This window comes from Thamnophis sirtalis, unplaced genomic scaffold, assembly GCF_051295495.1.
Source record: "Thamnophis sirtalis isolate CommonGarterSnake01/CBP01778 unplaced genomic scaffold, rThaSir2_p1.2 scaffold_2, whole genome shotgun sequence".
Classification (NCBI taxonomy): Eukaryota; Metazoa; Chordata; class Lepidosauria; order Squamata; family Natricidae; genus Thamnophis; species Thamnophis sirtalis.
In genome coordinates, this window is record NW_028261382.1 from 9,922,684 (window position 1) to 9,936,397 (window position 13,714).

Below are 13,714 nucleotides of genomic sequence, written 5' to 3' on the forward strand. Positions count from 1 at the left end.
CTCACTGCAGGCTAACAAGATTGTCCGGCAGGGGGGAACGAATAGTTGTCTGTTACAGCTATTCATCTCTGCCCCCCTGCCTTTTATCCCCAGAACTAGAGTAGGGCTTCACTAGCAGCAGTGGCTCTTCCTTCCCAAGGACCGGCCCCTAGATTTCCACTGTTCTCCTCTCCTCTGCCTTCTGTGCATCCATGCGTGAGGCACTGGACCCAGCTGTTCCTCCGCTTCCTCATCAGCCACCTCCAGACCTGGGGGCTGTTGACTCTCCATCTGAGGGCCGATGGACGGGCCAGGCTCCGCCTCTTTCTCTCTCGCTGACAGCTCCGTTCCCTCTTTCCCCTCGGAGGTTTGATGCTGACCGTGACTCCCAGACCTCCTCCTCATCTGATTCGGCTGATGGAGAGCCGGTGGTCGACAGGCCACAACCGACCACGTGATTCATGTAACGACTGCAGTTGTTTGTTTAACAACAATGTCAAACGAAGGCTGTAAAATCGGGTGCGACTTACTTAACAACCACTTTGCTTAACAATAGAAGATCCAGTCCCAATTGTGGCCATACGTTGAGGAGTACTTCTAACGGACTTATTTCATGTTCTTAATTCAAGGCAGAGTTGAGACAGAACCAAGTGGTTTGCTTAAGCAACCGATTCCAATCACCAAAGACAAAAGTTAAGAATTTGGGGCAAACAGACAAGTTTCACGAATGATCCAAAATAAGTTCCTACCTCTTCAGAACCGAGATGTTTTTTTCTCACAGTAGTCATGATCCAATTTCTTCGTTTTTACAGATATCCAGACCGGCAGGCAGAAAGACAAAAGAAAAGGTTCTCTCGATGTCCGATCCACTACCTCTCGAGGCAGTGATGGTATAGAAATTGCTGCTTCTTTTATTTTTGTTAAATTACCTTTTTTAAAATTACCTTCGCAATGATCAGTACCCTTGAGTCGCCTATTTCCTGTTCTGACCCAGGCTTCCCAAGAGCAGGAAGCAAACTCCTTGTCCCGACAAAAACCCCTTTTATTAATTTCCTGTGAATTCTGCTCATTCACATCCAGCAAAGTCTTTCAAGGGAGGATTTATAGTCACAGACCTCATCTGGCTTGGAGAGCTGCCAGGCTCATATCTGCAGAACTTGGCAAGGAGTCTCAGAGAGTCACCAACCAATTGAGCGAATTCATTGTCTCCTGCAAACTCCACTCCCCTTTCTCTCCTTTTTTTATTTCCTCTGGGAGGGGCTATTCATCATCCCCCTGTGGCCTTACTCCCAAGTCGACCCCTGTTCTTTAGCTGTTCCTTTCGTCTGGCAAATCTGCGCATGCGCACACTGGGAACAGGCTGCAGCTGTTTATCTGCCTCACTGCCTCTGAAGGCAGCTGATAACTGGACTACGGCTCTGGCCCCCCCTCGGCCTCCGACACAGAGCCCTCATCGGAGCCTTCTCCAGACTCCAGGACTAGCCCATGTTCCTCCCCAACCTCCTCACTGTCTGAATCTGCTGCCACATCCTCAGAAGGGGAGGGGGGCACAACACTTCCTTCAAAACCCATGACATACGCTTGCCTCCCTTTGTGGGGGGCGGGGGGGATTTTGCAGTGACATAGTTGTAAATGTTGAATGTCTAGCTGTCAAACTCTCAGCCTATGGGCCATATGCATCATGCACAGGTCACATCCATCCCAGTTCTGGGAATGGGGAAAACGTCACATGACGGCAACATGATGGCGCAAGTTTGACACCTGTGAGCTAGTCAAATGCATGACTTCTCTTCCCTTAGCTGCTGTTTTTATAATGCAGTCAGGCTCAGCTGTTGAAATTCAGATGTTCAGAAGATCAGGCAGAGCCTGGGGGTGTAATCAAAAGAGGAATTAGCCTGGAATCGTTACGTTCCCATGAGCGGTCGAAATGCAACCCCTCTTGAATTCCACTGGCCTTTACCTAGTGCCAGTTTAGTGCTGACCCTTAGTTGACGAAATTCTTGTGTCCAGGCATGAGCAATAAATCAGCTTAACTGGAACCTATCATGTCCTTCTTTCTGTGTACCTGACACAATCTTTGCTGGCTTTACGTTGCAATGTAAAACATTTTAGGGAATAGAAAGCTCTACTCTTCAATAAGAACATTAGTTTGGAGAAGCTAATGCCAGCAACTCATGCGCCTCTTCATTTTCCCCCCTTGCATAGGAAGTTCTCAGAGGAGGCATTCATCCATGGCCCGCATACATTCAATGACGATTGAGGCACCTATAACCAAGGTAAGGCACTCCCATTTGAGGTCGCTTCAATCTGTCGGAAACTTTGCTTTTCCCTGTTGTAAAACTCCTATGTCTTTGCCTGGGGATGATGGTGACGCGGGTGTTAGAATGCAGTATTGCAGGCTAATTCTGCCAGCAGTTCGATCCTGACCTGCTCAAGGTTGACTCAGCCTTCCATCCTTCCGAGGTGGGTAAAATGAGGATCCAGATTGTTGGGGGAAATAGGCTGACTCTGTAAACCGCTTAGAGAGGGCTGTAAAAGCACCGTGAAGCGGTATATAAGTACATGCAATTGCTATTGTTTTGCATTGTTTCTCGACTCTTCAAGTTAAGGAAAAGAGAACATATATTATCATTAGGTAAATAGAGCTTTCTCTTTCTTTCTTTCTTTCTTTCTTTCTTTCTTTCTTTCTTTCTTTCTTTCTTTCTTTCTTTCTTTCTTCCTTCTTCCTTCCTTCCTTCCTTTCTTTCTTTTTTTCTCCCTCTCCCTTTCTTTCTTTCTTTCTTTCCTTCCTTCCTTCTTTCTTTCTTTCTTTCTTTCTTTTTTCATTTAGGTAATAAATATTATCAACGCTGCCCAAGAAAGCAGTCCCATGCCAGTGGCTGAAGCGTTGGATAGAGTCCTGGAGATTTTGAGGACTACTGAGTTGTATTCTCCACAGCTTGGCACCAAAGATGAAGATCCGCACACAAATGACCTTGTTGGTGGTTTGATGACGGTAATTAAACTAGAAGTATTTGACTTTGTTTGTTTACTGGGCCTTCCAGATGTCATTTTTAAAGCCAATTAAGTGATAGGAGTGGTATGGTGGCCTAGTGGTGGAGCTCTCACTTCACAATCGGAAGGCAATGAGTTCGATTCTAGGTAGATATTTCTCTCTCTGGGCGCAATGAGTAATTGTTTGCTGTGAACACCACATAGGCATTAGGAAGGGCGGCTGGCCAGTAAATGCTCAGCTCCATCCAGTTGCCCTGACTCCACTCTGATGCAAGGGGTTCCAGATTCCTTAAAGGGGTGGGGGGAGTGATAATTAGTATATTTGTTTTAGAATCAATGATGACAGAATTTGCTTAGCTCCAACCTGTTGAAAATCTAGTTATTGCTTTTGGAGGTGGATAGAGGGTTCAAACAACACTTTCTGATTGCATATTCCCTTCATTCCATTCCCTATCCCAAAGGTATAAATTTAAGAAGGGTTTTTATTTCATTCTACCTTCTTTTCTACTTTGTTCAATAGGATGGACTACGAAGATTATCAGGGAATGAATACTTATTATCAGCAAAGCGTAAGTACTGTCTTTTACCCCTACTAGATACCTGTGATCTTCAGCAATTTCATTTTGGGTATAGCACAGCCCAAAATTATTTTGAAGAGGGACAAACAAATAATAAGGTTGGGTAATTATTGCTCTGTCATCAGACCTTGTTAGTCAGGCAGAAAAGCTAAATATGCCATTTTAAAGAGGCATATCGTTTTGAAAGGGTATCTCGTTTGCTAAGAGGCTTAAAGTTTGGTAAATATTTGGAAGATAACCAGCCAGCTTGCAGCCCTAATAGACAAAACATAAGGAGGAGGAAAAAGAGAATAGGGAGATGAGTTCTTGAAGTTAAAGCAAAACCATTTGGCCAAGAAAGTGGCCTCCAGGTTTTTAGTGTTCTATAAGGACACATTCCATCACCTTAGCTGCTCTAAGTGATAAAGAAAGACAGATCGTATTTTCCTCCATTTTTGCCCTCTAAAAAAAACTTCCATTTTAATGGAGTGGTCTTTCTGGTTGGAAGAGGAGAATCATACAGATAATTCCCCATATGGATCTCCATATCAAAACCACTGACCTTATGCGCAGCCAGAACCGGAAAATAATATTTAACGCAGCACAGTACTTAAACAAAATGGTTCGGTTGAGATCTGCATAGGTGAGGGTAGATTGCAGGGGTGACACTGAAATATAATTTTATCATATTTCATCTATGTCTTAAATGATTGTTTTCTATTCCAATTTCATTTTAGACTGCATTTTATTCCGATTCCATTTTAAATCGTATTTTATTCCAATTCCATTTTGAAATTGTATTTTACCAAATTCCATTTTAAATGGCTTTTATCAAATTTTAGTAATCATTTACCATATTTTTCGGAGTATAAGACGCACCTTTTCCCCCCTCAAAAAAGAGGCTGAAAAAATCTGGGTGCGTCTTATACATCGAATACAGCATTTTTTGCCTCCCAAAGCCCCGCCCCCTTCACCAAAATGGCAGTGCAGAGCCTTTAGGAGGCTTTCAGAGAGCTCCTGGGGGTTGGGGAGGGCAGCAATGAGCAAAAGCCGTATTTCTGGAACTTTGCACTTTGATATGGCTAATCAATAAAGACTCAGTGTCCATACAGATAGTCTTTGACTGGCATCCATTCATTTAATGACCATTCAAAGTTACAATGGTACGGGGGGGGGGGGGAATCTCATGATTGTTTTTCACCCTTATGACCATCTCCACAGTCATGTGATCAAAATTCAGATGCTTGGCAATTGGTTCATATAGAGCCGAGGTGGCGCAGTGGTTAAACGCAGCACTGCAGGCTACTTCAGCTGACTGCAGTTCTGCAGTTCGGCTGTTCAAATCTCACCAGCTCAGGGTTGACTCAGCCTTCCATCCTTCCCAGGTGGGTGAAATGAGGACCCAGACTGTGGGGGCGATATGCTGACTCTGTAAACCGCTTAGAGAGGGCTGAAAGCCCTATGAAGCGGTATATAAGTCTAACTGCTATTGCTATGACGGTTGCATTATCCCGGGGTCACAAGTTCCCCTTTTGCCACCTTCTGACAAGCAAAGTCAATGGGGAAGCCAGATTCGCTTAACAACCGTGTTGTTAATTTAACAACTGCAGTGATCCACTTAACAACTGCGGCAAGTAAAGTTGCAAAATGGGGCAAAATTCACTTATCAAATTTCCCCCTTATAGCAACATTAAATTTGGGCTCAATTGGGATTGTATGTTGAGGACTAACCTGTATTAACAACTGCAGTGATCCACTTAACAACTGCGGCAAGAAAAGTCATAAAGTGGGTCAAAAGTTACTTAATAACTGTCTTCCTTAGTGATGGAAATTTTGAACTCGCTCAAAAGTCGAGGATTATCTGTACTGGTTACCCTTACCTGCTTTACGGAAGACAAGAAGTGCAGTTTGTTCCTGGTTTTGTTTTCTCATGAGTGATCCAGGTGTGCCTGTAACACCTTCGTCCCTCTGTCTTCGTTTTTAAAGAAACCCATCAAGTACCGGGAAGTTTGATCTCACCCATCTCCCTGAATGACATCCCGCCCCGGATAGCTCAAGCAATGGAAAATGAACAAGACTGGGATTTCAATATTTTCGAGTTGGAGGCTGCAACTCATAAAAGGTTTGTAGGAGAAGCAAAGAAACGCACGGGAGCAGAATTCTGGGCAGTGTTGGGATTCAAAAATTTTTTACTACTGGTTCTGTGTGTGTGGCTTGGTGGGCGTGGCAGGGGAAAGATACTGTAAAATCCCCATTAGGTCCCCACTCCAGGGGAAGGATGCTGTAAAATCTCCATTCCCTCCCCACTCCAGGGGAAGGATACCGCAAAATCCCCATTCCTTCCCCACTCCAGGGGAAGGATACTGCAAAATCCCCATTCCCTCCCCACTCCAGGGGAAGGATACTGCAAAATCCCCATTCCCTCCCCACTCCAGGGGAAGGATACTGCAAAATTCCCATTCCCTCCCACTCCAGGGGAAGGATACTGCAAAATCCCCATTCCCTCCCCACTCCAGGGGAAGGATACTGTAAAATCTCCATTCCCTCCCCACTCCAGGGGAAGGATACTGTAAAATCTCCATTCCCTCCCCACTCCAGGGGAAGGATACTGCAAAATTCCCATTCCCTCCCCACTCCAGGGGAAGGATACTGCAAAATCCCCATTCCCTCCCCACTCCAGGGGAAGGATACCGCAAAATCCCCATTCCTTCCCCACTCCAGGGGAAGGATACTGCAAAATCCCCATTCCCTCCCCACTCCAGGGGAAGGATACTGCAAAATCCCCATTCCCTCCCCACTCCAGGGGAAGGATACTGCAAAATTCCCATTCCCTCCCACTCCAGGGGAAGGATACTGCAAAATCTCCCTTCCCTCCCCACTCCAGGGGAAGGATACTGCAAAATCCCCATTCCCTCCCCACTCCAGGGGAAGGATACTGCAAAATCCCCATTCCCTCCCCACTCCAGGGGAAGGATACTGTAAAATCTCCATTCCCTCCCCACTCCAGGGGAAGGATACTGCAAAATCCCCATTCACTCCCCACTCCAGGGGAAGGATACTGTAAAATCCCCATTCCCTCCCCACTCCAGGGGAAGGATACTGTAAAATCCCCGTTCCCTCCCCGCTCCAGGGGAAGGATACTGGTAAATCCCCATTCCCTCCCCGCTCCAGGGGAAGGATACTGCAAATTCCCCGTTCCCTCCCCACTCCAGGGAAGGATACTGCAAATTCCCCATTCCCTCCCCACTCCAGGGGAAGGATACTGCAAAATCCCCATTTCCTCCCGATCAGCTGGGACTCGGGAGGCAGAGAATAGACAGGGTGGGGCCAGCCAGAGGTGGTATTTGCCGGTTCTCCGAACTACTCAAAATTTCTGCTACCGGTTCTCCAGAACTGGTCAGAACTGCCTGAACATCACCTCTGATTCTCGGAGAGACAGATCACCTGTCTAAGGGCTCTTAATCACCTTACTGTTTATTTGGCTTTTGGTGCAAAAGTAAGAATAGAGGAAAACAAATTACCCTTTTTTAAAATTTCTTCCCTCCAGGCCTTTAGTTTATCTTGGCCTCAAACTGTTTGCTCGCTTTCGGATCTGTGAATTTCTCGGTTGCTCCGAGTCGACGCTGAGGTCTTGGTTGCAAGTCATAGAAGCCAATTATCACTTATCCAACTCGTACCACAATTCAACCCACGCGGCGGATGTCCTCCATGCCACGGCCTATTTCCTTTCGAAAGAAAGAGTAAAAGTAAGTCTACGGGGATGCCCCCCAGCAGAGGAGGGTCAGCCTTTCTCCAAAGCAGGCAGGACGAGAAGCGACGGATGGAAAGGAGAGCTGGTGCAAGGAGAGACCCAACCTAGAACCAAGGAGAAATTTCCTGGCAGCGAGAACAATTCACCAGTGGAACGACTTGCCTCCAGAAATTGTGAATGCTCCAACACTGGAGGTTTTAAAGAAAATATTAGACAGCTATTTTTCTGGAATAGTACAGGGCAGAGATGGATAACCTTTTGGTCATCGTGTGCCATAATGCAATGCGCGTGCAACACCCACCCACCCCGATGCATCCCCATGCGCATGTGCTGCACCCCCGTGCTCTCCCCCACTCATGTATGTTCAACCCCCCTGGGACCTCTGTGCATGCATCTCCTGCATGCACCCTGCCCCTCCGTCCATGTGCAGCAGAGACCCGAAAATCAGCTGGCTGGTGGGAGGTGCATGCACATGCGTGGTGGAGCTGAGTTGGGGTGACGGCTGACATGCCCACAGAGAATACTCTGCGTACCACTTGTGGCACGCGTACCATAGGTTCGCCATGACACATATAGGCTGATTTCTTGCGTTGCATTAGAAGACCTCCAAGGTCCTAACAATGAGAACAATTAACCAGTAGAACGGCTTGCCTTCAGAAGTTGTGAGTGCTCCAACATCATCAAGATGAAGAGCGAGAGATGGAATTCTGGGAGTTGAAGTCCACAAGTCTTAAAGCTGTCAAGTTTGAACACCCCTGGGGTTTTTCTTTCTAAAGGGTTAGGGGTGCAAGGGCCTTGTAACTTGACAGCTTTAAGACTTGTGTGCTTCAAATGGCAGAGTTTCTGAGCCAACGTTTTGGTTGCTAAGCAAGAGCGTTGTTAAGTGAGTTTCACCACATTTTACAAGTTGGCCACGCCCACCCAGTCACATGGCTGGCAAGCCACTCCCACAAAGCAGATCACACCTACAGAAGAGGTTCTAAAAATTTTTGAAACCCATCACTGTCCAACACTGAAGATTTTTAAGAAGAGATTGGACAACCATTTGTCTGAATCGGTATCGGATTTCCTGTTTGAGCAGGAGATTGAATTAGAAGACTCCCAAGGTCCCTTCTAATTCTGTTATTCTATAATACCAGAGTATCATAGGAAACTAAATTTGGAAACAACCTTAGTTGATCATTGCCTCCTCTGACGTAGAGTTGCCTATCTGAACGAGGAAATCCAAAGTCCCTTGCAAAGAAAGCTCTTTCCCATCATTTGCAACCAGTTGCTTCTATCCGCAGATATTTCTGTAGGCAGAGGGTCAATTCTAGGCTAGCAAGCTTCAGATCATCTTGGATCTTGAAGTAACAGATCAACAGATTTTGGAAGGGACCTTGCGGGTCATCTAGTCCAACCCCCTGCCCAAGCAGGTGACCTTACATCTGCCTCTACCTAGGATCGAACTCAACAAACTCTTGATTGTGAGGGCAAGAGTTCCACCTTTCAGGTTGAGCTTCCTAAGCCTGGAGAACCCCAAAGAAAGTTGGGGTGGAAAAGTTTGGGCCGCCACTGTTCCAGGAGACCATTCATCAGCTCTGTTGGCTCTGTTCAAGCCATATTTGAGGTTTGGGTGAACTTCATGTTCTAAGGAAACTGCTAAGGTGGCCAAAGAAATGCAATTAAAAAAAAAAATTCAATGGAAGCTTCCTGTGAGTTTCTTTCTTCCATCAGGAACAAACCATCCACGGGGATAACTTATGGGAAAGAGCAAAGGGTGGAATGGAGAAATTCAGTGTACCATGGCTTCTTCCGTCTCATAATCTGCTCCTTTTCCCAACCTCCAATTTTCCATCCCTCCCATAAATGCCAGATAGCATTTTGTGGCGGCAGCTGATTTCTCATTGAGCTATTTTAGAATTTCCCCCCCATTCCTATTACTAAGCTGTTCCCGACCACTTGTTTACATTTCTGGATACTTTGGCATTCCAGCATCTTGTCCATGAATGTCAGGGCTTTATCTAAGGTCCACGACACGATTTTTAAAAAATTTAATATTTTTTTAATAAAGATTTTATTAACAAACATGTATAATACACACACACAAAAGTTAGACGTATACCACATTTATACAATACAGTACGAACAGGAACTTCCTGTTTTTTATAATGGCAATCATCAATACCACTCACCTTATATTATTTCCCCTTCTATTGTATTTCATTTGGATTTCACCATTCTTAACCCTCTTATTTTACGCATAACTATTATTTTTGAGTTTTGTTATATTCTTTCATTGATTTTTGTTTCTTTCCTCCATCCACCTATACAATGTATCCCATATCTGGTAGAATTCTGATTCTTCCTTTCCCTGGATTTCTTTAGTTAGTTTATCCATTTCGGCACAGTCCATAATCTTTCTTATTATTTCATCTTTGCTTGGGTAATTTAACTTTTATTTTATTTAGTGTATGGCATCTACAGAGGTCACTGATAAGGTAAAGGTTCCCCTTGCACATATGTGCTGGTTGTTCTCGACTCTAGGGGGGCGGTGCTCATCTCTGTTTCAAAGCCAAAGAGCCAGCGCTGTCCGAAGACGTCTCCGTGGTCATGTGGCCGGCATGATTAAATGCCAAAGGTGCATGGAACGCTCTTACCTTCCCACCAAAGTGGTCTCTATTTTCCTACTTGCATTTTAATGACCTTTCTGATCGACATGCTCAGCGTCTTAGTCACTGAGCCAATGCGTCCCTAGATCGCTGATATATAGCACTAATAAAACACATTATATGTAAAAAAAAAAATAAAAAGCTAACCATCTAACTGCTTCCATTGTGACTGCAATGAGATCATCCCAGGTGCCTTGAAATTTCCTGAGGATGTTGTGGCCCGCCAGCAGCCAGCAGAGCTGGCAGCAGATTCGGACAGTGAGGAGGTTGGGGAGGAACATGGCCCAGTCCTGAGGTCTGGGGAAGGCTCGGAAGAGGGCTCCGTGTCGGAGGCAGAGAGGGGGCCAGAGCCGTATGCCCGCTATCAGCTGACTTCAGAGTCAGACATCAGTGAGGCAGAAGAACAGCTGGAGCCTGTTCCCAATGTGCGCATGCACAGAGCTGTCAGGAGAAGGAAACAATTAAGGAAGAACAGCTGGAGCCTGTTTCCAGTGTGTGCATGTGCAGAGTTGCCAAATGAAAGGAACAGCTAAAGAACAGGGGTCAACTTGGGAGTAAGGCCACAGGTGGACGATGAATGACCCCTCCCAGAGGAAATAAAAGGGGAGCGAAAGGGGAGGGGAGTTTGCAGGAGACAGTTAGTTCGCTTAATTGGTTTGTGACTCTCCAAGACATAGAGAGCCGAGATATCTGCCTATCAGCTCTCCAAGCCAGATAAGGTCTGTGGCTGTAAATCCTCCCTTGAAAGACTTTGCTGGATGTGAATGAAAATAATTCACAGTAAATTAATAAAAGGGTTATTTTGTCAGGACAAGGAGTTTGCTTCATGTTCTTGGGAAGCCTCGGTCAGAACAGAGAGGACATTCTTGAACTGCAACTGTTACAGCATCCATCTTTTCAACATTAAGCTGCGTCTCTCTCTTCCTGAGCCCCTCCTAGCCTCTCTCTCTCTCTCTTCTCCTTCTCAGCAAACCTTGGATCCCATTGATGAAGTTGCTGCCTTAATAGCTGCCACCGTTCACGACGTAGATCATCCGGGGCGAACCAATTCTTTCCTGTGCAATGCCGGAAGTGAACTGGCCATTTTGTATAATGACACTGCGGTGTTGGAGAGCCATCACGCAGCACTGGCTTTCCAGATCACCACCCGGGATGATAAATGCAACATTTTTAAAAACATGGAGAGGTAGGTTCCTAAAATACCGGGATTTTGGAAAAGGATTTGTTTGGACTGCATGATGATATACGGAAGAGTAGCGATGGAGGGAGATGAGCATTTCAAGGGGAAAGATATAAGGAGTGTGACTCATTTTGTACAATAAATATATAATTTAATTCAGCTTTAAATTATATATTAATACTAGTTGATAACCAAACATTGCCCTGGTATTTATTTATAGGGAGAAATTGTCCGGACCAAACGTAATTTCTAATGTTGGATTTTCCCCTTTACCAGAGGGAGCCCCTTGTGGACTACTGTGAAGATGTTACCATGGCAATTCCACTGCACTGTAGAAGCCATTTTACAGCAGTACAGTAGAAGCCATTTTAAGGCACAACAGGCTGTAACTTAACAGAACACCCCCCCCCCAAGGGTGTCTTACCCCCACAGTATTTGTTTCCAAAGAGTAAGTCATATTTGTACCAAGTTTGGTTGAAATTGTTTGAAGCGTTCCAGAGTTATGCTGGAACATACACGCACACACACAGAGCCATATATATATATAATATAATATGATAGATAGATAGATAGATAGATAGATAGATAGATAGATAGATAGATAGATAGATAGATAGATAGAGCTAGAGCTAGAGCTAGAGCTAGAGCTAGAGATAGATAGATAGATAGATAGATAGATAGATAGATAGATAGATAGATAGATAGAGCTAGAGCTAGAGCTAGAGCTAGAGATAGATAGATAGATAGATAGATAGATAGATAGATAGATAGATAGATAGATAGATAAGAGAGAGGGAGGGGGAGAGAGAGAGAGAGAGAGAGAGAGAGAGAGAGAGAGATGGATGATTTAATAGATAGTCCTACTAAAACAACAAAATTCCACCTATTTTTTTTCCCTTTTGTCTTCTTTTATCTAGGAATGAATACCGAACTCTCCGACAAGCCATTATTGACATGGTCTTGGCCACGGAAATGACCAAACATTTTGAGCACGTTAACAAATTTGTCAACAGCATCAACAAGCCGTTGGCTGCTCTGGATGACAATGGGGTAAGAAGTGGTACTACCAAGACATGGTACTACCAAGAAGTAAAAAAGAAAGCAAAAGAGGCTGTAATATATTTAGAAACGAATTCCTCTTCTTTTATCAGGCTAATCAAAGACAGAGGAAGAACCCAGAAAAATGTTTAGGAATAAACATGTGTAAATTTTAGTTCCTTTTGCAAAAGGGAGATACTGTATTTTTCACTCCATAAGATCCATTCACCCCCCGCTCCCACCCCTCCGATTTCATTGAGGACCGCATCAGGGTTGTGTTTGACCTTGGGGGCTGTGTGGGCGTGGCCAGCTTGACATCACTCATGTCCGGGGCACCTGTGGTGTCCCAAGCACTCTGCCAGCGAAAACGGGCTCCCAAACTCTGTTTCAGCTGCGATGGTCTCCTGCAATCCTCTGCCAGCAAAAATGGAGTTTAGGAGTGCTGCCCCCGGCCCTCACGAAGCTCTGTTTTCAGCTGCAATGGCCTCCTCCAACCTTCTGCCAGCGAAAATGAAGTTCGGGAGGGTGGCACGCAGCCCTCCCCAGCTCCGTTTTCGCTGGCAGAGGCCCTACCGGCCAGTCCTTTGCTGTTCCTTGGGTTGTCCTACGGTGTTGTAATATAGTTCCTTGTGTAGGTGTGTGTCACCCATTGTCCAGTTCATACTAGGGCATGCAGAGTCACGCTGAACCACACAGGAGAAAACAAACTCCTAAAACGCCATAACATCCTGATAGTGCATAACATAACATTCTGAGATGTGCCCTACCATTGACGTCCAGGATTTGACCATATATAGACTGAGCAGTAGATTAGAAATTGTACTTTTACAGGCTGTTTTTACTCACATGCTATTGCTCCTCCTGCCTTTGTCCTATCTCAATAAAAGGGGCTCTCAGACCCCCAATCTGGGTCGCTCCATCCCGAGAAAGGTCGTGTCCTGTCTTTTCTCAACATTGGCCTCATGGACGAACCACGGGAACGTTACACCATGGGCTAGATCTAAGCACTCTGCTGGCTGGATCCGGCCCCCAGGCCTTGAGTTTGATACCCCTGACCCAAGCTATCTCAGAGAGAAAATCATCCGTAGTAAAGTACAGCAAAGAATGTTACAAGGGACAATTTGCAAAGCGTCTTCCTTGTGAGTCTGCTCAATCTCAGAGGGAGCCTCTGTTTTCTTCTTTGTTTTTAATTTAAAAAGGGCATTTGAATGGGTATTCTTTCAGGGTGTGTGTGGGGGGGGGGGAGTGAGCCTTTTCCCATTTTATTCCAATTTGAAACAATTACTGTATTTTTTGGAGTATAAGATGCACCAAGATTTTGAAGAGCCAATTTTTTTTTAAAAAAATTGCACTCTGCAGACCTCCCGAAAACGCCCTGTTTTTCACGAAAACGGGCTGTTTTTTGTCAAAAAAAGGGGGGGGCATGCATAGCCTTTAGGAAGCTTATAGAGTGCTCCTGGGGGCTGGGGTGGGGGCAAAAACAAGCAAAGGAAAGGGCCATTTTTTGCTCATTTTTGCCCTCCCCAGCTCCCAGAAGCACTCTAGAAGCCTCCTAAAGGCTGTG

The 13,714-nt window shown here is 45.3% G+C and overlaps 1 protein-coding gene across 1 annotated transcript in view; it reads left to right on the forward strand.

The window, feature by feature from the left end:
- Window positions 1–13,714, forward strand: part of PDE8A (phosphodiesterase 8A) — a 108,087-nt gene that overhangs the window by 86,807 nt on the left and 7,566 nt on the right. The window contains exons 12-19 of the mRNA XM_087704248.1: window positions 792–869; window positions 2,185–2,255; window positions 2,810–2,974; window positions 3,494–3,542; window positions 5,517–5,652; window positions 7,078–7,276; window positions 10,901–11,118; window positions 12,030–12,162. Of these exons, the coding sequence (XP_087560374.1) occupies window positions 792–869; window positions 2,185–2,255; window positions 2,810–2,974; window positions 3,494–3,542; window positions 5,517–5,652; window positions 7,078–7,276; window positions 10,901–11,118; window positions 12,030–12,162 (1,049 nt within the window). The remainder of the gene's footprint in view (window positions 1–791; window positions 870–2,184; window positions 2,256–2,809; window positions 2,975–3,493; window positions 3,543–5,516; window positions 5,653–7,077; window positions 7,277–10,900; window positions 11,119–12,029; window positions 12,163–13,714) is intronic.